Genomic DNA, 24,872 nt, shown 5'->3' on the forward strand with positions numbered 1-24,872 from the left:
CCTCAAGACTCTCACCACCAGGTTCAGGAACAGTCCATCAGGCTCTTGAACCAAAGGGGATGACTTCACTCAACTTCGCTTGCCCCATCACTAAAATGTTCCCACAACCTATGGACTCACTTTCATGTTCTCAATATTGATGGCTTATTTATTTTTTTATTATTATTATATCTCAAGGTTGTATATGGTGACATCTGTACTTTGATTACAAATTTACTTTGGACTTTAATGTTCATCGTTATAGAATCAATCTAGGCTCAACGCAATCACAGATGTGAACCTACCTTCTGGGTAACCACCAGGAACCTCAGTGCGCTGAACTGTGGGAAGTTCTGGCCTCCAGGAGGTTTGGCAGGCAGGGAGTGGGGGGACTCCAGGACAGTTGTTGGATTCACCATCTTCTCCACAAGCATCAGCCAGGCATCAAGGAACTCGCCCGTGCCGTCCGGCAGATCCGTATGCTCCAGGCCTTCAGTGACTGGCACTTTACCCCCCATGGACAAGGCCCAATTAAAGGTCCTGGTGGAACAGAGTCAAGAATGTACAAGGGGGGAGGGGGTGGGTTGAAACCAGACAAGGAAATTAACTAACAGAAATACCACGTTACTCTCAAATATTGCAAGTCAGTTCCCAGGAAGTACAAAACAACTGAGATCCACAAATTCAGAGAATGACACATGACAAACAATGTGGGCACTTGCCAACTTTTTGAGCAGGAGTACTCACTCAAATAGGGCATCATGTCCTCCAGAGCACAGGAACTTCTGCAGCATCAAATGATAGGGGTACTTCCTCTCATCGAACAGCATGGGTGAGGTGAATCCCACTGAGCAAATGAAGAAGGTCAGCCTGACCGAAAAAGAAAAACCATATGAACCTCAGGGCTCAGTCAGTCACTGCTCAGCAATGCCAGCATTTATCGTCCATCCCCAATACTAATAACCTAAGGCGGGGGTAGGCAACCTTAAGCACAAATGATTTTCTAGCATTCTGTATTCATTAATTTGAGGCAGAACATAACTAGATGTATTTAAATGCATAATTCCCATATTTCAAGCATTTAATGGCATTTATCTGGCCCACCGTCTGCTCATTAATACGCGATCAGGCCCACAGAGGCAAAAAGGTTGCCGACCCCTGACCTAAGGTATTTAAGTGTCACCATACACCATACAAGTACATAATCCCCTCAAAGTGGCAACATGGCTAGATGGGACGGTGAAAAGGGGATTTGGCACACTTGCTTTCATTGGTCAGGCCACTGAGTACAAGAGCTTGGATACCACGGTGCATCTTTACAAGACACTGATCAGGCCACACTTAGAGCTTTATGTTCAGTTCTGATTGCCTAGCTGTAAGGAGAGTGTCATGAAGAGAGAAAGAGCACAGAAATGATTCAAAAGCGTGTTACTGGAGAGCTATTTCCCGAGGTAGAGGAGGCGGTGGGTGGGGCGGGGGGGGGGGGGGAGTACCTATAGAGCATGGTTCCCAACCTGTTGCATCCCACGGACCAAGGGATCCATGGACCCCAGGTTGTGAAGCCCTGTTATGGAGGTTATAAATATCATGAAGGGCATACCCAGAGTTGGGTTTAAAGGAATAGATTTAAGGTGGGTGGGCAGGGTATTTTTTTTTAAACAGGGCACCTGAGAGGGAAACTTTTTCAGTGTGTTGCAGACATGGAATAAAATGCTTGAGAAAGTGGTAGAGGTAGGTATAATTACATTTTTAAAAAAATATCTAAACAGGTACATGGATAGGAAAGGCTTAGGAGGATATGGGCCAAGTGCAGGAAAATGGGTTTAGCTCAAATAGGCAACCTGGCCAATATTGGCTCGTTGGGTCAAATGGTCTGTTTCTGAGCTTCACAACATTGATTCTACACTGATTGACTCTACTGGCATGTCTCGAGACACGCATATTGAAGATGCCAAAGTAACACGTAACAAAATGCTGGAGGAACTCAGCAGATCATACAGCATCTACGGAGAGGAATAAACAGTCAAAGTTTCATCAGGAGTCAGTCATGGCCCAAAGTGTCCCCTTGTAGATGCTGCCTCACACGCTGAGTCCCTCCAGAGTGCAAAGAAGTTCAGAGGTTTAGAGAGGAATAGTCCCCCTCACCTGGTTTCTCCCTTCTCCTTCCACTCGCCCTACACCGTCTTCTGGCTTCTACCCCTTCCTCTCCAGTCCTTACGAAAAATCTTGGCCAGAAATGTCGACTACTTATTCCTCTCCATAGATGCTGCCTGACCTGCTGAGTACCTCCAGCATTTTTGTGTGATACTTAGGATCTCTAGCGTCTGCAGAATCTCTTGTGGTTGTTAAGATGCCACACTTCTTCCCCTGAAGGAAGTCAGGTGGATCAAACAGTCCTTTATTCCTTCCACGCCGCGCGCACCCCCCCCCCAATATTTTGTGTTAACCCAATGTTAAGCTTAGTTATTTGAATTCAAGTGCCCCGGGTGCCACAGTGGCATCGTTCTACCACCTCGACCTTGTTGCCTAGACTGGAAGGCTTTAAAGATACGTGGCCTTGCCAACAGTCGAGGCGGCTGAAGGGCTCGGGTTTTTGAGGCAAACAAAGCATTTCACTGTATGTTTTGATATATTTGTGACACATAAGTAAATCAGACCTTCTGGAGGTTTATAAAATTATGTTGGTGTACATCAACTGGATAGTGGGTGTGGGGAGTCTAGCTTCATTCCATTTATTGATTTACTTATTTAGAAAGACAGCATGGCGGGCCAGCTGGTGGCACAACGACATTGGCGCCGGACCCGGGAGCGGAGGTTCCCGGGTTTGAAACTGGTCGGGTCCACTCCCAGGTACGCTTTCCATCTGTGCCGGGTTGAATGTCGAGATCGCAACTCGACCTCATAAATGGAAAATACTGCAAAAATGTCTGTGAGAGGAGTAGCACGCTACACAAACTCTCTCTCTCTCTCTCCACGCCTTGTAAAAGCCATTATCACGGATACACGCACAGACAAGCAGACGCACACACATAGACTCGCACGCACGCAGGCACATGCCAAAAAAAAGGAAAGAAAGACAGCATGGTAAAAGGCCCTTCCAGTACGACAAACCACTGCTGTCCAATTACACCCACATGACTGAGAACTGGTACAGCTTTGGAATGTGGTGGGAGGAAACCAGAACACCCTGACGAAACCTACATGGTTGGGGGGGTGGGGGGAGGGAGGAGGGAGACGTGATGGGAATTGAACCTGACTGCCCGCACTGTAAAGCATCTATGCTAGCTGCTACGTTACTGTGATTAAGGATGAACAGTTTTTTACTGGCCGGTGTTAACAAATAACGCTCCCTGGCAGATACAGTACTGAACAGCACCGTTCTCTCTAAGCTTTGGGTGCATGGCCCCGCAGTAACTGAAATGCTCCCACACACACAGCCTTTGTTGCTGCACAACTGAAAATGACAAAGTAAAAGGTGTGCTTGCATCTGTAAGTTCTGACGTCGATAATGTGTCTATTATTCAATTCATTTAAAGTTTGTGTAATCACTTGGATAAGAGATTTTCTGAAGTTAAGTTCTGAGAATGGCAAGCTTTTGACCCTGTTGCTATTGCAAACGCAACCAATTTTGAACTTGTACGAGAGAATACTCAGCTTCAATTACAAACTACAATGAAAGAACTGCCTCAAAAATATTGCAGCAATATTGTAATTTCAAATTTATCGTTTCAGAAAAAGTTAAGCCTGATTCAATTAAGACATTCATTGATATGTTGAACTACGTGCTTAGAAACGAAGAATTTGAAGAACTGTCAATTCCTGTTGACATCATTGGAACATTTCAGGCTCTAGTGCTGACTGCGAATGTTGATTCTGCCTTATGAATTCAATCAAATGGAAATCCAGAAACAGACCAGAAGTGGAACATTCCGATGACCTAATGCAGATTAAGACATCGTTCATCTGGATGTGAAATTAATCTGGACGATGTTTATAGACATCGGATTTGTAATAAAGACATACAAGTTTATGAAATGTGAAAGGTTTTCTTTGCAGTACTATATTTCATTATATCCTTCAATTAATAAATAAAATTAAAAATACACAATTTTAAAAGTTTCATTCTAACTATTCATAGTATGCATATTATTAAAAAGAACATTTTAGGTTTTCAGACCATGTAAAAATTTCCTGCTCAGATCAATGGTTGGTCCATGTAGCTGAAAGTGGGAATGTTGCTGAACAGGCTTCCTTATTCACACTTCAAACCAACTTAACTTCACATTGTAAAGCAAACCCCAACTACAAGGACGTACCTGAATCGAGGAGTTGGCGTGTAAGGTGGTGGCTGCCACGACAATCCTTTTGTTAGCAGCTTAGTGAGAGCAGACGCAGTCCCCCGTGCTGCGGGTGTGGGCGCTGTCGTCGTGCTGGCAGGGTGATGACTCCGTCTCTGCCGCACGGGTGATCCGACGCACAGCTTCACCAACAAGCCAAAGAGCTCAGCCAGAGCCCTGCCGAGCCTCGAGGATGCTGGATTGACGAGGCCGAAGGAGAGAGCCATTAAGTGTGAGGGGTTGGGGGAGAAAGCAGGATTAAGTGAAGCAAACTGCTTTAGATATATAACAAAAAAAATCGCCTGAAGAGGGAGCTGCTGGCATCCTGTGCTATGAATGGTAAGGGAAAAGTAAACACAGAATCCAAAGTTTTATCACTGACGCATATCATGCAATTTCTTGTTTTGTGGCAGCCGTACTGTGCAATACATAAAAACTATAAATTGCAATTAAAATATATATAAATAAAATCAAATGAAAAACATAACATAAAATGACAGCAAAAATAGTGAGGCCATACTCATGGGTTGGTTCATAATCCACTCAGAAATCAGGGAAAAAAAAGCTATTCCTATAAAAAGTTGAGGAACAAAGTTCCTGCTCCTACTTGCTGCCGTTTCCAGGAAGGTGTGAACAGCAGCTCAGGGACAATCCTGATTACCAAGAGCAGACAGTCTGCACACAACATGTCCAACAACCGTGTGAGAGGAAGACATGAAAAGGGAGAAAACATTGGGGGGCGGGGGGGGTAGCATTTGTCAAATACATTAAGTCTCGTTACCCATGAGATATAGGAAAAAAACACCCCATGTATAACAAAAATGCAGGTACACTACAATCAAGAACTAGAAGGCATTAGTTTAAGATGAGAGGGATAAGATTCAACATGGTTTCCTGAAAGAGGAGATGACGGCACTGGGGAGGCTGCATTTGAAGTATTGTGCTCAGTTTTGGTCCCCCAAGACTGTACGAAAGATTTAAAAGGACATTGTTGAGGAACAAGGATCTGAGTTGAAGGAATAGATTGGACAGGCAAGGACTTTATTCAGTTGGGTGTAGGAAACAGGTTACCTTATAGAAGTATATAAAAGCAGGAGGGGAATGGTGAAGTGGTATTTGGTATACAGGCTTTCATCAGTCAGGGCATGGCCTATGGAAGTTGGGAGGTCATGGTGTGACTGCACAAGATGTTGGTGAGACCGCATTTGGAATATGGTATATAGGAAAGATGACTAAACTAGAAAGACTGCAGGAAAGATTTACAAGGGTGTAACCAGCACTTAAGGAACGAGTGTAGGGAGAGGTTATACAAGTATGGATATTATTCCCTGGAGTACAATAAACTGAGAGGCAATCTTACATAGGTATATCAAATCATGACGGGTGTGGATAGGGTGACCATTCAGTCTTTTTCCCCATGGTTGATGAATTAAGATCTACAGACCAAAGGTTTAATGTGGGAAGCAGATCTAATTAAGAGCCTGAAGGAAATTTTTATGAATGCAGAGGATGAAATGTATGTGGAATGAGCTGCCAGTGGCAGTGGCTGAGGCAGCTGCAATAATTTTTAATAGACAGTTGAACAGATTTGGTAGGTTATTGGCCAAACATGGGCAAATGGGATTCACTTGTGTGATGTATGCTGGAAGCAAGAACAACGATGGAGTCAGCAGGATTGAGCGTTGTTACTTGAGTCACATTAGTAACAGTACACGGACGGCAACTTACAGTGCGACAGCAATCAGGTGGAAGCAGGTGCACTCGAAAATAGGCATCCAGAAGAGAGAGAGTCCTCGGCACGTACGGGGTTCAAACGATTCACTGTGTGCATATTTGACGCCCTCTCACAATCTATCCAATACGGTTCAACGTGAATGGGCATCTTGGTCGGTGTGGAGCAGTCGGGCCAAACGGCCTGCTTCCAAACTGTATAACTCTAAGATCCTTGAGGCTGCCAGCAACAATATCAAAGGTGCAACTGGAGAGGGTGGGACGCAGCCTCTCTGTTATCAGGAGATTGGGAAAGGTAAGCCTATTTCCTCTTGAGCTGAAGGAGGCTAAAAGGGAATGATACAATTATGATCGGCATAATTTGGTAGACTGCAGGAAGTGTTTCCCCTTAGAATTGTAGATTTAGGGTAAAGGGAGGCATTTTTCACCAAGAGTGGCGAGGACCTGCGATATACTGCCTGAGAAAGTGGTGGTAGTCCCAGACAAGATTTAAGTGTCGAGATGAGCACTCGAATGGCCTCAGCTAGAAGCATGCTGGCCAAGTGCTAAAAGATGGGATCAATACAACGGTTGCTTTGCAAAGGCACCTGGTGAAGGATTCCCTAAATGTTAACTTGCAGGTTGAATCAGTGGTAAGGAAGGCAAATGCAACATTAGCATTCATTTCAAGAAGGCTAGAATATAAACAAAAATGTAATGCTGAGTCTTTATAAGGCACTGATCACACCGCACTTGGATTATTGCGAGCAGTGTTTGGCCCCTTATCTAGGAAAAGATGTGCTGCATTGGAGAGGGACTCTGAGCCTGTACTTATTGGGGATACAGATCAACAATTCCCTGAAAGTGGCATCACAGGTAGGTAGGATCGAAAAAGAGAGATTCTGGCACAGTGGTTTTCATAAATCAAATTACTGAATACAGGAGTTACAATGTTATGTTGAAGTTGCACAAAACAGGCCTCATATGGAGTATTATATGCAGTTCTAGTCACCAACTAACAGATTTGCAGGAACTGAGGACCCGAGTAATTGGAAAGACTGAATAGGTCAGAACTTTATTCCCTAAAGCACAGCAAAATGAGGAAAGATTTGATAGAGGTATACAAAATTCTGAGGGGTATAGGTAGGGTAAATGCAAACAGCTATTGAGGTTGGTTTGATTTCAGCTAAGGTTGGGTGAGACTACAACTAGAGGTCATGGGTTAAGGGTTAAGGGTGAAAGGGGAACCTCATTATTTAGAGGGTGATGAGAGTGTGGAATGAGCTGCCAGCAGAAGTGGTGAATGTGGGTTTGATTTCAGCATTTAAGAGAAGTTTGGATAGATACATGATTGGGAGGGGTACATAGGGCTATGGTCCAGCTGTATGTCAATGTGACTATGCAGCATGGTTTAAAAGGCCTGTTTCTGTGCTTTACTGTTCTATAACTATCAAATGGCTTCACCACCCCAACAGCTCACCTGAGAGCAAAGGCTTGATCTGCTTAATCCGTGCAGCCATGGCTGGGGTGATCTTGGACTTGCCCTTGGCATCGGACGTGCTGGGCTCGTCAGTTTCCATCGGGGCTAGGGTGTCCCCATCCAGGCTTATCCCCTCCAGCAGGCCCTGCGCTGACGTCTCCACACCGCTACCTGTCGCCTCCATCTCAGCTTCTGAGAGACCATTAACAAAGGGGAGAAGAAATAAATGAGTTTCAGGGTTAAAAAATGCTGGGTCAAAGAGCATCTGTATCCTTCAGTGCTTCCAGCACTTTCACCCTCCCCTGATTGTCTTAAAATGATAACTAAGCAAAAGCAGCTTTATTTCACGGTCTACTATCCTCTCCTATCAGATTCCATCCCCTTCAACCCTTCGTCACCTCCCAGCTTCTCACATCACTCCCACTCTCCCGCTCCCTCAGCTGTCTGTCTATCATCGTCCTCTCACCTGGATCCACCAATCACCTGCCAGACTGTGCTCCACCCAACGTGTTGTACTGGCTACCTCCCCGCTTTCCGTCTCAGCTCAGCTGTCAGTTTATCATCGCCCTCTCACCTGGATCCAGCAGTCACCTGCCAGACTGTACTACACCCAACGTGTTGTACTGGCTACCTCCCCGCATTCTTTCTACTCTTGGTAGAGGGTCTCAACCTCAAATGGCAACTGTCCGTTTCCCTCTGAAGCTGCTGGCTCATCCAGTGAGCTCCTCCTGCATCTTGCGTGTTGCTCCACATCTCCTGTATCTGCAGTCTCTCATATTTTCAATACATACCAATCACCCAGCTTCTATCCTACATTGAGACCATAGAAAACAACAGGCTCTTCAGCCCACCATGTTGAGCCAATCTCTTAACCTACTCCAAGTTCAAACTAACCCTTCCCTACCACATCACCTCCATTTTTCTGTCATCCATGTGCCTTAAATGCCTCTAATATATCTGCCTCTACCTTTCCAATCACTTAGCACTCTGGAAAATTTAAAAAACTACCTCTGACATCCCCCTTATATTTTCCTCCAGTCACCTTAAACTTATACCCCTTGAATTAGCCATGTCCATCCTGGGAAAAAGTCTCTGGCTGTCCACTCAATCTATGCCTTTCATTATCTTGTACACCTCTATCAAGTCACCCCTTATGCTCCCCTCCAAAGAGGAGAGCCCTACCTCGCTTAGTATCCTCACAAGACATGCTCTCTAATTCAGGCAGTATCCTGGTAAATATCCTCTGCACCCTCTCTAAAGTTACCACATGCTTCCTATAACGAGGCAACTAGAACTGAACACAATTTTCCAAGTGTGGTCTAACCGGGGATTTATAGAGCTGCAACACTGGCTCTTTAATTCAATCCCCTGCCTACTGAAGGCCAATACACCATACTCCTTAACAAACTTGTACAGCAACTTTCTGAGTGATCACAGACATGGACTCCAAGATTCCTCTGTTACTCCACAATGCCAATGACCCTACATTCTGCTTTCAAATTTCACCTTCCAAAGTGAATCATGAGCCACTTCTCAGCCCAGTTCTGCATCCTAATCCTCAACAACCTTGCAGATCAACCACTGCTCCATCAACCTTCATGTTATCAACCCACCCTTGCACTTCCTCATCCAAGTCATTTATAAAAATCACACAAAAAAAAAATCAGGAGTCCTAGAACAGATCGCCACAGAACATCACAGCTCACCAAACTCCAAGCAGAATACACTCCATCTAAAACCACACAGAACATAGCACTGCAATTCTACACTGCCAGGAGAGCATCAGCTATTACTGTCTAGTTTGGTGCAGCACCCTCTCACAGTAGACGAAAACTGCAGCAAACTGTCAGGTAGACTGGCTACAGTCTACCCATCACTGCAGGACTTGTCTGTGTCCAGGACTAAGCAGCAGGCAGGAAAATTCATTGTAGACACTACCCACCCAACTAATTGCCTTTTCCAAAAGCTCCCTTCTGGAAAGCGTCAGAGCGCTACACAACAATAACATCACACCATCTTAAGTTTCTTCCCTCAGCAGGTTAATCTGATCAACGATTCTAGTTAGCCCCACTACCCTCTCTGTCATTACACTGTTAACACTTCAAACCACTTTTGATAATGCAGTTTACATTGTAAATAAAAGCTGTTATTTATTTATTTATTAAAGTACATTTTACAGCTTTAATCTCTAACTTTAGTAGTTTTTTTTTAGATACAGTGGATTCTGATTAATTGGTCCATCAGTTAACCTGAGCTAACACGTATCTGGGACAACCCATAAAGAACAAAAACTAATGGAGAAAACAGCCCGGATTCCTTTCGATTATTTGGGATGCTGTGCCGCTTAATTGGGACAAGAGACTGTTGATGAACAATTTCTAACTAGCGTCAGTTGCATGAACCTGTCTGGCTGTTAGACACTAAACCATGCTTAGAGATCTACTTTTAAATAACATCATTTGTTTACACTTGTATTCAAAAAGCAGTGATATTTGCTACTGATAGTCGGCGAGAAGTAAGCAGCATGACAATTTTAAATTGTTTTGTTCAATGCGGTTTCAAACATTCAGGCCAGAATGCCAGAAACTGCCGTGAGTGAAAATAGAATAATTTTAGTACTCCAACAAGTTGGGATCTATGAAGAATTTGAAGGTAGACAATTATCTTGAATATTGAAAATTGAAAATGAAAACTTAGAGGATGGATTTGTTAAAAGCATTGTATGACGGCAGTCCATTATCTGCAGTAGGTATGCCCTAATTTTGTTCATTTACAGTTAATCAAAAGAACATGGCAGTTTGTTAGTTGTATCTTGTATTTGACGATGACAGTGAAATCTGTGTGGGGAAGATTTTAAAGTAGAAAAGCTGTTGCAATAGGACAGTTCCACAATCTTGATCTCAGAAGTCTAGGTCCATTGGTACGTGTAGTCCTCACAAACAGGGGTCTTCTTTGGTTGCAGTGGATGATCATGACTTCTTCCTTGTCATGTCCTTCCCTCTCCGTGAAGCCTTCCATAACCGCCTCCTTGGCCACTGATCTCACTGTCAATCTCATGCCACCAGTCCCCCAGAGCAGACCACATACTAGGACAAGCATGACCCTATTTCATCAGGGTATGAAGCCCAACAGCGACTCTCACTTGGTTTAGTCCGCCTGTCAAAATAGTATACCAGGGAGTGGCTGCTGTGGCATGCAAACAGTACAGCTACTTACGGGTGAGAGTTGATCGTCTGGTGGGGATCAAAGGTGAGTGAGCTGGAATGGACACTAAAAGCCACTCTACAAGAAGTGCTAACCCTTCCCATACACAGCAGCATATAGCAGATGAATACCTCTATCGATAACTATTAGGAACTAATACAGTTTTATAGTAATGTTGTCGCAATGGTAATGTTCCAATTTATTCTGTATTTCATTTAAATGCAGACTTTGTTACTCAATTAAATGGTAGTTTATCTTTTTTTTAAAATACCTTTTTAACTAATTTCCATGAAGCTTCAGCTAATTGGGACAATTGCTTAATTGGGCCAAAATGTACTGGTCCCAATGTATACTTTATTTTAGATTTAATTCCTTCTCATGGTTAAATGTTGAGTTTTGTTGCATGTCATGCCCTGATAAACACACCACAGCAAATTCCTAAAACAGCAGATAAAGTAGCTCCCTGAACCCATGTAATTCAAATCCGCACTACCTGGCTAACAGCTCACCTGGTCTCTTCCCTCCGGCTGCGGAACCCGGCGCGGCAGTAGCAGCAGGTTTCTCCTCCTTTGGCACCAACTTCTGCATGTCAGCCTGACCAAACTCGCAACCTGCTGGTAGACTAAACGCAAGGGCAGTGTTAGCTACGTGCTTGTCATCTCAAACTGCTAATAATAAACCTGATTTATTATCTCTCTCAACTCTGTTTGGGCCACTTATCTACAAAAGGATGTGTTGGCATTGGAGAGGGTTTGTTTGATGGTTCTGGGCTTGTACTAACTGGAGATTAGAAGAATAAGAGAGCATCTTATTGAAACCTATCAAGTACTGAAAGGTCTACATTCCTTTAGAACAGAGATGAGGAGGAAATTTTTTTAGCCAGAGTAGGTGCAGCTTTGAAGTTCCTTGCCACAGACAGCTGTGGAGACCAAGGCACTGGGTATATTTGAAGTGGAGATTGACAGATTCTTGATTAGTAAGAGTGTCAAAGGTTACGGTGAGAATGGGGTTGAGTAGACTCAATGGGCCAAATGGCCTAATTCTCCTCCTATGTCACTGAGGTTGAGTGAGATCAGAAGAGGGTGATAGGTGAAACATTCAAGAGAAACCCAAGGGATATCTTCTTCATCCAGAGCATGGTGAGGGTGCAGAATGAGCTACCAGCGGAAGTGGTAGATGTCATTTGAAGAGCTATTTGGATAACTACCTGAATATGAAGGGTATGGAGGGCTATGGTCCAGGTGCTGGCCAAAGGAACTAGGCAGAGTAACAGTTCGGCACGGAATATATGGGCCGAAGGGTCTGTTTCTAGACTTTTACACTGACTTCCCCTCTAACTATTCTGCATTCAGAATATTGGCACGAGGGAGAAGGCACAGCGGCATAGCAGTTAGGGTAACGCTAATGCAGTGGCAGTGACTGAGGTTCTATACTTTCTCCCGCAACAGGACCATGTGGGATTCCTCCCAGTGCTCCAGTTTCCTCCCATATTCCAAAGATGTATGGGTTAGTTGGCCACACAGGTGCAATTAGGCAGCACGGGCTCGTTGGGGGGAAGACCCCGTCACTATGCTGTATTTCTAAATAAATAAAAAGGATCTTTAAAGTGGCACAGAGATCACGCTGGTCTGGGTCATACTGCAAGACGTCACCTTGCTGCTGACGCCACGTATCTGCCCTGCGGCAGAACTCACCTGTTGGGGGTGCAGAGGGACAGAAGCACGGTGCTTTCCCACACCAGCGAGCAGTAAAGTTGGCTGAGCTTGTTCAGGACGTTCAGACCCAACTGCGAGCCCCACTGGTTCACAGATATTGAACGGATTTCACTCTGGAAGAACAGTGAAAGACAAACGGTCAAGACATCAAATCCACTCTGTTTCTCGGCAGGTTACTGCAGCAGAAAGGGGAAGAGCTTGGGGGCACTTCACAAGAATGTGTGGAGGATTAAAGAGGGAGCTCTTATTGGGGTAATGCAGGTTGGTGGCTGATGCTCAGCATCGATTTAGTGGGTTGATCAGCCTTTTTCCAAAGTGGACAACACCACGGGGATGACAATGCGATCAGTTCTCACGTCTTGGTAGCTCCACACTGTTATCTTCGGCTCAGGGATGTAATTAACCCAAGTTTAACATATCAAAGCAAAAACCAGTGCAGCTGGAGACCAGAAGTTACCGCAGAAAATTATGCAAAGTTAAAGGACAGGAGATAAAAGAAAAGAGGGAAAGATGAGTGACAGTTGAAAGGAAAGAAAAGTCTGGATGGGAAGAGAGAAATTGAGGGACAGAAAGAAAGGCATCAAAAGCATGCCAGGATTCTGGAAGCTCACCTGTCCCACCCGGCAGGTGTGCACGAACATCATGATGTAGGCATGGGCAGCGGTGAGGGAATGCAGCAGAGGCGTAGCCTGAGCAGAGAGGGTTGCGTCGGCCACGTTTCCTGCATTTGCCAGCTCCCGCAGCAGCACGGAGCCACCCGGGGTATCGATGGGACGATGCAGGGGCTCCAACGACGACAGGATGGTGTCCAGCTGGATGAGGCCTTCCTGCAGCACCTTCAGCTCATGTGACAGTGTCTGCAAGAATGGGGTGGGAGACACAAATAAGACAAGTTCGAATTGTTTAAGCAACCCAATTCAACCAAAACTGGAGCAAGAAGCAATCCGTTGGAGGAACTCAGTGGGCCAAGCAGCATCTGAGGGGGAGGAACGGAGGACAATTTAGGTTGAAACTAATACAGAGTTCAGAGATGAAACAGCAACAAATCCTTTCCTCCCACAGATACCGCTCAACCTGCTGAGTTCCTCCAGCAGACTGCTGTTACACATCTCCTGCACTCTGCAATCACAATCGTGACAGAGACTGGCAAAGTCTTGCATGCGGTTCCTCTTAAAATAGTCTCCTATAATCTTTTTAATTTACCAGGACTCTTAACTTGATCTCTAAGTATACCGTTACTGTATGCTCTCTTCTCGCTACCTCCATCAGGCAGGAGATACAGAAGCCTTAGGGTCCACACCACCAGGGTCCCTACCCTTCAACCATTCGGTTCTTGAACCTCCAGCACACCCTATTGGTTGCCTCAGTACAGCAACACTGACGACTTGAGGTTTTTTTGTTAGAAACATACTCTTCAGCCCATCAAGTCCATGCTGAACCATTTAAACTGCCTAGTCCCATTGAGCTGCATCCACACCATAGCCCTCCATACCCCTATACAATCTTACCCATAAAGGTTGAAATGGAAAAAACATCCACTACTTGTGCTGACAGCTCATTCCATACTCTTACCACACTGAGGGAAAAAACTCCCACTCATGTTTCCCTTAAACATTTCACTTTTCACCCTTAACCCATGACCACTAGTTTGTCTCACCCGGCATCAGTGGAAAAAGTTGGCTTGCATTTACACTATCTACAGCTTCATAATTTTGTATACCTCTATCAAATCTTAATCTTCTATGGTCTTAGGGAGTAAAGTCCTAACCTATTCAATCTTCTCTTATAACTCAGGTCCTCTGGTCCTAGTAACATCCTTGTAAACTTTCCACGTACTCTTTCAACCTTATTTACATTTTTCCTATAGGTAGCTAACTAAACCTGCAGACAATATGTCAATTTAGGCCTCACCAACTTCTTATACAACTTAAACACAGCATCCTATTTCCTGTACTCAGTACTTTGATCTATGAAGAGCAATTGCCAAAATCTTTCTTAACGACTCTATCTACCTGTGATGCCACCTTCAATGAATTATGGACCTGTATTTCCAGATCCCTTTGTTCTACCGCACTCCAAGATTCCCTGTGTATGACCCTGGTTGGTCCTACCACCTATCTGCAATAAATTCCATCTACCATTTTCCCAGCTGGTCCAGATCCCTCTGCAAGCTTTGACAGTCTTCCTCGCTGTCCAATCTTGGATTTTGGTTGGAAGGAATCCCATGTAGTTTAAAGTTTCACCTAGCCGACTGCAACAACAATGCACACCTCAATTCACCTACCAGAATAGACTTGCAAACACCAGCCACGGCCTGACAGGCAGCAGAAGTGGGGAAGTCGATGGGGAGGTTTGGGAGCCCCAAGATGCAGACCAGAGGCTGTAGCCCCTTCTGGGTCACAAACTCCTGGCAATGATCGTCCGTTGTGTTGTTGCTCAGGATAGATTCGACAAACTTCATCTATTTTCCCCCACACAAAAAAAAACACAAAGAACAGCAGTTAAAGGACGTTGCATTCATTGCTGAAGGTAGGGGGGAAGAAACAAGGGAAGAATAGCCTTAAAACATTAATACTGTCAGGTTTGGTGCAGCATCCTCTCAGCAAACTGTGGGGCCATCAGAAAAAGTCATTGGTTGCAGCCTACACTCACTGCAGAACTTGTATGTATCCAGGACAAAGAAGTGGGCAAGAAATATCACTGAGGACACTACCCACCCAGCAAACTGCCTTTTCCAAAAGTTACCTTCTGGAAACTGCCACATGGTATTAAAACAAAACACACACACACACCATCTTAAAAGTTTATTCTCCCAGGCAGTTAATCTGTTCAACCATTATAATTAGCCCCACCCCATCCTTTTATCTATTAACCCCATCACTGCACTGTAAACACTTTACACCACTGTTTATAATGTATTTATAATGCAAGCAACATGTTGGTTTTCACGTATTTATGAACATTTTATTCCATATCCATACCTCTAAATTTATTGTTTTATCCAATTATTTATTGAAAGGCCTAGAAAGAGTGGACGTGAAGAGGATGTTTCCTATAGTAGGGGAGTTTAGTATAGAAGGCCTCAGAATAGAAGGATGTCACTTTAGAACAGACATGGAGGAATTTCTTTAACCAGCGGATGGTGAATCTGTGCAATTCATTGCAAAAGACAGCTGTGGAGGCCAAGTCATTGGGTATATTTAAATCGGAGATTGATAGGTTCTTGATTCGTAAAGGTGTCAAAGGTTATAGGTAAAAGGCAGGAGAATGGCAACAAGGCATAATAAATCAGACATAATAGAATGGTGGACCAGGTTTGAAGGGCCAAGTGGCCCATCTCTCCTCCCATGTCTTATTAATGTTGAATGCTGCTGATTTTTTTCGTTATTTGTCGTGCCAACACAGCAAAGTAAATTCATAACATATGTAAATGTACTTGGTTAATAAAGTTGATCAATGATTCTGTGTGGAGTGTCAACTGAAGATGGTTACCAGGATAACTGCCTGCTGTTTAACCAAGTCCTAGGTCCAATGAATTACAGACGGCTCTCAGGAGAATATCTGTGGCCAAAGTGGTGTACAATGGTGTAACAAACATGCTGCTGCCTCATGAGAAGACTTCTTGTTATTGAGCAATGCGAGGGGGTGAACATACAACAGTACAGTGCAGGAACAGGCCCTTCAGCCCATCATTTTGTGACAATCAAGTGCTCAACTAAACTAATCCCCTCAATAGTTGCCGCCAGACTTGCTGAGCTTCTCCAGGTGTCTGTGTGTGTGTTAAAACCACACGGTCTCCACAAACATTTGATGTGCCAAAGAGCCCCTTGATCAGCAATATTATATCCGCTTCTACCATCAGTCCAGGCAGTGTATTCCAGACACATACCCCACCCTATTGAGAAAGAACTTGCCCTGCATATTGCCTTTGAACTTAACCCCTCTCCCACACCCTTTAGTAACAAGAGATGTTGATAGTGGTTGATACTAATAGGATCACAACACAGAGCTGCACTAACCCAACCTGTGGGTGCCCCAGTGTCAAACTTCTCTGACTTCTATTGAAGCACAGAATGTTGAAGGATCTCAGCCGGTCAAGTGGAACACATGGAGGGGAATAACAGCTAATGCTTCAAGATGAGATACTTATCAGGACTTTGTCATCAGGTCTCATTTACCTCAGCCCAAAATGTTGACTCTTCCTCCCTTTCTATAGATAGTGCTTGACCTGCTAAGATTCTCCAGCATTTTGTGTTTGTTACTTGGGACTTCCAGCATCTGCAGAATCTCTTGTCATTATGTTGGTGCTAACGACTCAGTGACATGACGTCTCCCACTGAACCTGATGTCCTCTGGGAACCAAAACACCGGAGAAACACAGCAGGTCAGACTCCACCTAAGGAGGGCAATTTTCAGTCATTTCAGCAGGTGAAAGGGACACTGCTGTCTTCAGGTGAACAGGACCTGATGAAGGGTCTCAGTCCAAAACTTCAACAGTTTATTTCCTTCCATAGATGTCTAACTTTCTGAATTCCTCCAGCATTTTGTGTTACTCAGGATTTCCAGCATCTGTAGGATTTCTTGTTTACAATTGAAACAGATCTGCACAGCCTCCTTTCGCTACATAAAGGAACACGGGTCGATTTAACCCTGCCATTCACTAGTACGAACATATCACTTACCACATTCAGAATGTAGTCCATGAGTGGAATGGGTATCCTCTCCTCTGTCCCGACCACCCTGGAAATTGCAAAAGAAAGTCTATGTTGGAAATAGTGTGTGATTTAAAAAAAATAAAAGCATACCAAGGTGCTGTAATACCTTGGGGAGTGGCTGTAGAAAGACAAGAATCTTGTTGGTAAGGTAGGCTGGCTAATGGCCATTCACACAGGTTTCTTTTCTGAAGCTACACCCATAAACCCATCTCTCACACACATAAACACTGTGCAATGATGTGAAAACGGCTGCCCCTTCGACAGTATTCTCTACTGAAGGGCTCATTTCCCTTCAAGTAATTGATCTGTGTCCTTTTTCAAAGTTACCACCAATTCTGGCTCCACAACTTGTCCCATCAGTATTGTAGCAGTTAGCATAATGTTATTACAGCACCAGTGACGTGGGTTCAATTCCACTGCTGTCTGTAAAAAATCTGTACCACCTCGTCACCCAAGAGGTTTGCTCTGGCTTCCTCCAACATTTCAGACAAGTGGTGGGTGATCGTATGAATGCATGTCACAAGTCCTGGCTATCCGATCACTGGGATCATGCAGACAATCTCTGATGGTATTGATAATGGTTGGGGTCACCCGTCTTGTAAAGACACTGCCCAGAAGGCAATGGCAAACCAATCTTACAGAAAAATTTGCCAAGAACAATCATGATCGTCTACATCACAGGAACAGTACATAATGATGGTCATGATGATGAATAAAGACAGAGTATTAAAGCAGCATATAAAATCAAATGGGGCATAGATATAGTGGATGGTCAGTCTTCTCCAGGATAGGGGAAGCTGAAACTAGAGGGCAGAGCTTTAATAAAGGGAGGTGTTCAGGTTTTAAGAGAACCTTGGAGGGGGGCAACTTTTTCCCAACACAATGTTTAGTGAGAATATAGGACAAGCTGCCTGGAGAAAATGGTGGAGGTGGGTACAATGATAATGATTACATGGACATTGGAAAGGGACATGGATGGCAAAGTTTTAGAACAGGGATTCCCATCCTCTTTTTATGCCATGAACACCTATCATTAACTAAGGGGTCACTGGTGCTATAACCCCAGGTTGGGAATCCCTGAGTTACAGGGACATAGGTGAAACACAGGCAAAAGGGGCTGGCACAGATAGAAATGGTCAACATGGGTGAGTTGGGCCAAATGGCCTGGTTCCATGCAGTGTAATTCTGTTCCAATTCCACATACCTCAACTAAAGGAGAGTTCATGCTAGTTTCTCCACACGTTTACCATGCTTGGATCAAAGCAACAACTATCTTTGCAAGCTAAAGTTGAACAGGTAAGCAACAGGGGACAGGCTGCAACCAGTCACCACAGCCAGAGGTATACTGCAGATGCTGATAGCCAACAGCCTGCACTGCTAAATATTATTTATTATTTATTGACATACAGCGCAGAATAGGCTCTTCTGGCCCTTCAAGTGGTGCCACACAGCAATCCTCTGATTTACCTCTAGCCTAATCACTGGTTAATTTACAATAACCCTTTACAGGCAGCTTCACCCAGGTCGCCTGTACTGTAAAGCATAGTACTAACCAGTATAACCAGACGAACACTAAGCACAGGAGCCCTTTAGCGACCTCTGGATCAGAATCAGGTTTAATATCACTATGTAGTGGAATATGTTTTTCAGCAACATTACAGTGCAGTACATTAACAAAATTAAAATAAATTACAATACAATATATGCAAATTAAATAAGTCATGCAAAAAGACAGCAAAAATAGTGAGGTAATGATCATGGTCCATTCATACATCTGATGGAGGAAGGGAAGATGATGTTCCTAGAATGTTGAGAAGGTGTCTTCTAACTCCTCCTTGATGGCTGATGGGAAACACCATGCATGCTGCTCTAAATCTTCTTCATGAAGGTTCCACAAGCAGGGCTGGGTCACCCCTACCTGACTCCGGGGTGGGTTGGCCTGGGGTTCAGTCCACCTACAGGAGCTTGCAGGAGGTGGGAGCGGTGACACGCAGGAAAGGCCGAACCTCATTTTCAGTGTTAAAATACCCCTCCCTGAGGACTGCTGGCCAAAGTAAAGCAATGCACAAGATTAACAACCAGCAAACAATATTATTTTTCTTTAAAAATGGCATGCTTTTACCTTACTCTTTTTTATATGAAGTGTACTCTGCTGTCCTGGAAACTAATCAAAGGTTGAAGGTCGACCGATAATAAGAGAAAAGGAATGCACTCACGAGCCGGGAGACACAGAGAAGCTTTAAACAAAATGGCGACCAATGCAAACAACAACAATGACCGATCTGTCAGTGAAGAGCTGATTGAAAGGGTTTCATTGGATATCACCGTATTTCGTTGGGGGCAGGGTGTGGGGGCGGGGAATCGCCATCTTGAGAGACCCTCAAACTCCTTCCTTTGCACAAATTCACACAGCAAAGCTTCACGTTCGGAGGGGAGGTGCAAAAGGAGCTGGTGCGATTGCTGCAATCTCTACTGCAATGCGGTCCGCCACTCCTCTGAAGGCTTGGAACTCATGCGCAAGAGAAAAAGAGGTTCGCCATTCCTGAATATTCCCTTGCCTTCAAAACGCTCCCAGAGTTTAATGGAGCAATGAGCCGACAGGTGCGGGTGGCCGGATGTCCGAAGGCCAGGCCCCGGCCTGTCCCCCCACCATCTCTCTCCCCGCTCGCTGGGATCTGGGTGCAGCAGAAGAGGCAAAGCCACAAAGCCAGATGGGGAGAGGGCCAAGGCCTCCATGCCAAGCGGCATGCATCGCTCATGGAAGAATAATTCTGTGGGTTGAAGAGAGAGAGAGAGAGAGAGAGAGAAAGAAAATCGGCACCGGGTGACAGGAAGGCGGTGCTACAGCAAAGCCGAAATCGAGGAGGTTACTTTCTGACACGGCAAAGCCGGGGGTGTGGGGGGAGAGAGATTGGCTGAAGGCGCAGCCGTCCAACAAAACACCCACAACAAGTCTCTACTACGCCGGCGTGAATGACATCACTGCCTTTGATCTCAGCCCAAGAAAAGTACGAGGCAGCCGTTCCAGAACACGATTTATTCAAAGCTCTTGTGTTTGGGACTTTGCCGGCTGGTGGAGGCTTAACTATTTGTGATCAGCGGTGCTGAGGTAATCTCCCGCTTTCGGCTGTTGCACGCGCCCATAGGCAGGGAGGAGTTAGAGAGAAGAAACGCCCTGTGCAAGTGGAAAGGAGTGGTTTGTCAGGGCTCAAGCTGTGGGGAGAAGAAGCACTGGGCAAGAGCAGCAATGAAGTAGTGCCCAGAACAATTGGATCAAACATAAGGTTGAGGGTAGAGAATCAGCTTGGGTGAGAGCTTTTGAGAAAGCACAAAGGAACAGGGAGTCATTCCCAGAGCACAAACCTGAGACAGTGAGATAGGGAAAGCTGCCAGCAATGATTGGGTAGGAAACAGAAGAACATGAACCAGAACATGAGTCTCTCCAGTTGGACAATGATGTACATATTATTATTTTTTTTGATTGGCCAATATCCCAATTTCAAAGCATCCTTCTTGCAGGGCAGAGGACAGACCTAAGAAGCTGGACAAGAAGTCCATCAATGCTAGCACCAGGTCGTTTGGGCAATTCTCTGCCTACTGAACTTGAAAATCCACTGATGCCAACTGCCAACACATCAATCTCCGGCAGAGGGCACAGAACAAAAGCTAGCTAGTTTCAAAGGCGAAAGCCACAGGGAACTATGTGACGATAGTCCACAGAAGCAAGTCATGCAGAAAAGCAAAAGCCAAAGTGTAAGACGTTAAAGAGTCAAAAGTGCCAGTGGAACATGAGAACCCAGTCAATCCCATTCTTAGCAAGACCTCCAGAAACAGCAAAATGCAATTACTAAGACCACAGTGGAAACAATGCTTCTTCAAACACCCTGCCATACCACCCCCGATCTGTCAATTCACTCAGATGAGTGGACTGTCTGCTCTTGGTGGCATCCCTTCCACAGGTTACCCTGCACAGGTGTGACCACGTCATACACTGATGAACGAGAACATGGCCACCAGAACCATGACCACAAGACCACTCCTCTGCACCGCTCTGACCATGTCGCACACTTTTGGGGTCCTTAACTCAAGATCCACGAGAACATGAGAGTAGAAGTCATCCATTTAGCCCAACAAGTCTGCTCCAGCATCTTATCATGGTTGGTTAATAATCCAACTTACTGCAAAGTAAGCTCTTGTGCCCGATTAATCTCTGAAATGACACGGCATCTTTTAACATAATAAAATAGACAATTGGGTATTGTCTGTAGCTTTCTCTCCCCAAACACCATCTCTTCTCCACACCACTTTGAAGGAATTAAATCTAAAAATTGCTTATGCTCCTGCCTTTCACTAGCAATCAACAGTGTGCTGAGTTCCACACCATAATGCAGAGCTTATTGCACTGGTATTCCTCCCTCAAGTGATGGAAACCAGGGGATTGGAGCCACGTGTTAATGGATTTCATGACATAAATGGGATCTGGATGCTGCCACTCTGGAGCACAAGGACATCAGCCCCAGAGACAAATGAGATACTCTCAGTAGCTACTGTACTAGGTTCAGGAGTGGAATCTGGTCTGGTCTCCTGCTACTATAGCCTATCCACTTCAAGGATTGACATGTTGTGTATTCAGAGATCCTCTTCCACACACCATTGCTGTAACTTGTAGTTACTTAAACTGTCACCTTCCTGTCAGGTTGGGCCAATCTAGCTATTTTCATGAACAAGATGCTTTCACAAACAGAACTGCTGCTCACTGGATGTTTTTGTGTTTCCTGCACCTTTCACTATAAAGTCTAGAGACTGTTGTGAGAGATTTCTGAGATACTCGAACCACCCTGTCTGGCACCAACAATCATTCCACAGTCAAAGGCACTTAGATCACATTTCTTTCCCATTCTGATGTTTGGTCTGAACAAATGAACCTCTTGACCAAGTATGCATGCTTTTATGTACTGAGTTGCTGTCAAACGATTGGCTGATTAGATATTTGTATTAACGAGGTGTACAAGTGTACCTAGAGTGGTCACTGAGTGCATAGTGTACTCCAGCAACTTGTTGCACATGGTGGTCCGTGCTCGTACAGTGACTGCACTGCAATGGGCATCCACCTGGCTCTGTGGCATGCTGAAGTCATGTCCAGTGCATGTGGTCAGCAGGTGCCTCAATCCAAATCCCAGGATAAAGCTTTATCAACTTTAAAGACATCAGTGTAGTCGAAGGGGTTAACAACGACAGCTAGGAACGAGGGGAACTGTTTCCTTCTCTTTTTTTATTCCAAAGCAATACTGGCACGGGTTCAGAGAAAGAACTTCAGCCAAAATTCAGCATAAGTGGCAAAGCCAACTTCATCGGGGGGGGGTTGGAAAAGGAAGAAGGGAGAGTAGTGGAGCAGGACGTAATCAACAATGGACAGCTAAACAGACTAGAGGAATTATTTCACTCTGAGAATACTGAAGGTCTGAAACTCAGAAAATGAAGGCAAGAACTGCAAACTTTACAAATGCAATAAAATTAATCTCAAGGTAGTACATGGCAACATATACGCACTTGTGAATCCGTGAGTATATATACAGATCCACTTTCAAGGACTATACAATTCATGTACTTAATATTTTTTAATATTTGTACAGTTTTCTTCTTTTGCACACTGGTTATCAGTTACAGTTTCTGTAGTTTTTCATGACTTCCACTGTATTTCTTTATTTTCCTGAAAAAGCCGGCAAGAAGATAAATGTCAAGGTTCTACATTGTGACATATATGCATGTTAAACTTGGATAACAAATTTACTTTGAAAGTTGAAATAATTCAATGTCTACAAACCAAGCATTGGGAAGTGGGATTAACCACAGTTTTTATTCCAACGGAAGAGGTACAAGCCAAATGGACTCTTGCTACACCCCACACTAATGCTATTCAGAAAGGGTTGCTCTCTAGAAGCTGAGTCAGCAAACAACACTGCAGAGCCACAAAGAGATCCCTTCCTCTGCTCAAAGCTAGAGCTTTCGTAACACCTCACGAGAAAAGGGAAAGCATTTGACTTTCTGACTTTCAAGTGAAGTCCACTGAAAGGGCTGCACATTCACCTCAGTGCATTGATGTGATGAATGATCTGTATGGACAACTCTGCAGAACAAAGCTTTTCACTGTAACATGGGACACATGACAATAAATCCCAAAATGTCAGTTGTCCAATTCCCACAGATTGTGCCTGATCTGCATTTCATGTGACCTCCACAACAATAAATCGATTTAATTCCAGGTTCTAGTTCTTTACTGATTACAACTCCCCCCATCTCCCCGCAGTGGAATCGACTGCAACAGCTACACCACTATGTGAGTGCAAAAAACCTGAGGAGTTTCCCATATGGAAAGTGCAGATAATCGCATGGTGGGCAGGAGGAGGATGGTGGGGACATAGAGGGATGAAAAGTTCAAAGTAAATTTATTATCAAAGTATAATAAATGTCACCATATACTTTTGACATTCATATTCTTGTGAGCATTCACAACAGAAATACAATCAATTAAAAAGACTGACAAAACTACTAATACACAAAAGACAAACTCTAAAAATACAAAAAATAATAATTAAGAATGCTGAGAACATGAGCTGTGAAGTTCTTGAAAGTGGATGCACAGGTTGTGGAATCAGTTCGAAGCCGAGGCAAGTAAATAAAGTTATCCACGCTGGTTCAGGAGCCTGATGGCTGAAGATAATAACTGTTCCTGAACCTGATGGTATGGGGCCTGAGGCTCCTCTACCTGCTTCCCGATGCCAGCAGCAAGAATAGAGCATGGCCATGGTCCTTAATGATGGATACTGCTTTCTTGTGGCAGCACTTCTCGTAGATGTGCTCAATGATGGCAAGGGCTTTTACTTGCAATAGACAGGGGTGCATCTACTACTTTTTATGAGGCATTTCCAGTCTTGGGCGTTGGTGTTTCCATACCAGGGCATGATACAACCAGTTAGCAGAAAATATGAAAAGGTCAACCCCTTTTAACAGGTTATTCTGGAAACTACTGCTGCTGGAGGTCATTCTAACACAACAATTAAATTCTGATGCAACAGAGAGGTGGAGATAGGGTTGACAGCCTTGGTAAAGATGTCAAATACCACAGAGTACACCAGCTCTTACACCTGTAAGAGAAGGAAACTTAAAAGGCTAAGCGCAGGACAAGTTTTTCTTCACACAGAGGGATGAGTGCCTGGAACACATTGCTCGGGGTGAGAGCAGAAGTAGATACGATGATGACATTCAGAGGATTTTAAACAGAATCAGACTTATTATCACTGATGAATACTGTGAAATTTGTTGTTTTATGGTGGCTATACAGTGCAAGTCATAAAAAATTACTTCCAATTGGATACTGCTTTCATGAGGATGTCCTCGATGGTGGACAGACTTGTGCCATGATGAAGCTGGCTACGTCTGCAACTCGCTGGAGTGCTTTTTTTCCCTGAACCTGTGCATTGACGTCTCCAGCCCCAAAAGTGATGCAATGTGCAAGGAATAGAGGGATTTGGAGGCAGGAGGAGAAGGTGGCAGCGCAACGCAGCGCGCCAGCTCTCCGGTGAAATGATATCGTATCTGTTAAATAGGGGCAGTGGACAATTCTGATTTGATGAAGACAGACGTGAGAAGCAGAGGAACATCTGGAGAAACTTCTGAAATGCCTGGTTCGCTGCTGTTGTAACTGCGCGATCGAGAATCTCCGGAGGATAGG

The 24,872-nt window shown here is 44.4% G+C and overlaps 1 protein-coding gene across 1 annotated transcript in view; it reads right to left on the minus strand.

Annotated features, from left to right (window-relative positions):
• Window positions 1-24,872, minus strand: part of huwe1 (HECT, UBA and WWE domain containing E3 ubiquitin protein ligase 1) — a 286,355-nt gene that overhangs the window by 147,725 nt on the left and 113,758 nt on the right. Inside the window, exons 23-31 of the mRNA XM_063034669.1 lie at window positions 17,108-17,165; window positions 14,710-14,886; window positions 13,037-13,282; window positions 12,405-12,538; window positions 11,220-11,332; window positions 7,507-7,698; window positions 4,296-4,512; window positions 727-849; window positions 285-519 (exon numbers count right to left, since the gene is read on the minus strand). Coding sequence (XP_062890739.1) covers window positions 285-519; window positions 727-849; window positions 4,296-4,512; window positions 7,507-7,698; window positions 11,220-11,332; window positions 12,405-12,538; window positions 13,037-13,282; window positions 14,710-14,886; window positions 17,108-17,165 — 1,495 coding nt within the window. The remainder of the gene's footprint in view (window positions 1-284; window positions 520-726; window positions 850-4,295; window positions 4,513-7,506; window positions 7,699-11,219; window positions 11,333-12,404; window positions 12,539-13,036; window positions 13,283-14,709; window positions 14,887-17,107; window positions 17,166-24,872) is intronic.

Source organism: Mobula hypostoma, chromosome 28 (assembly GCF_963921235.1).
Source record: "Mobula hypostoma chromosome 28, sMobHyp1.1, whole genome shotgun sequence".
In the NCBI taxonomy this organism is placed as follows: domain Eukaryota; kingdom Metazoa; phylum Chordata; class Chondrichthyes; order Myliobatiformes; family Myliobatidae; genus Mobula; species Mobula hypostoma.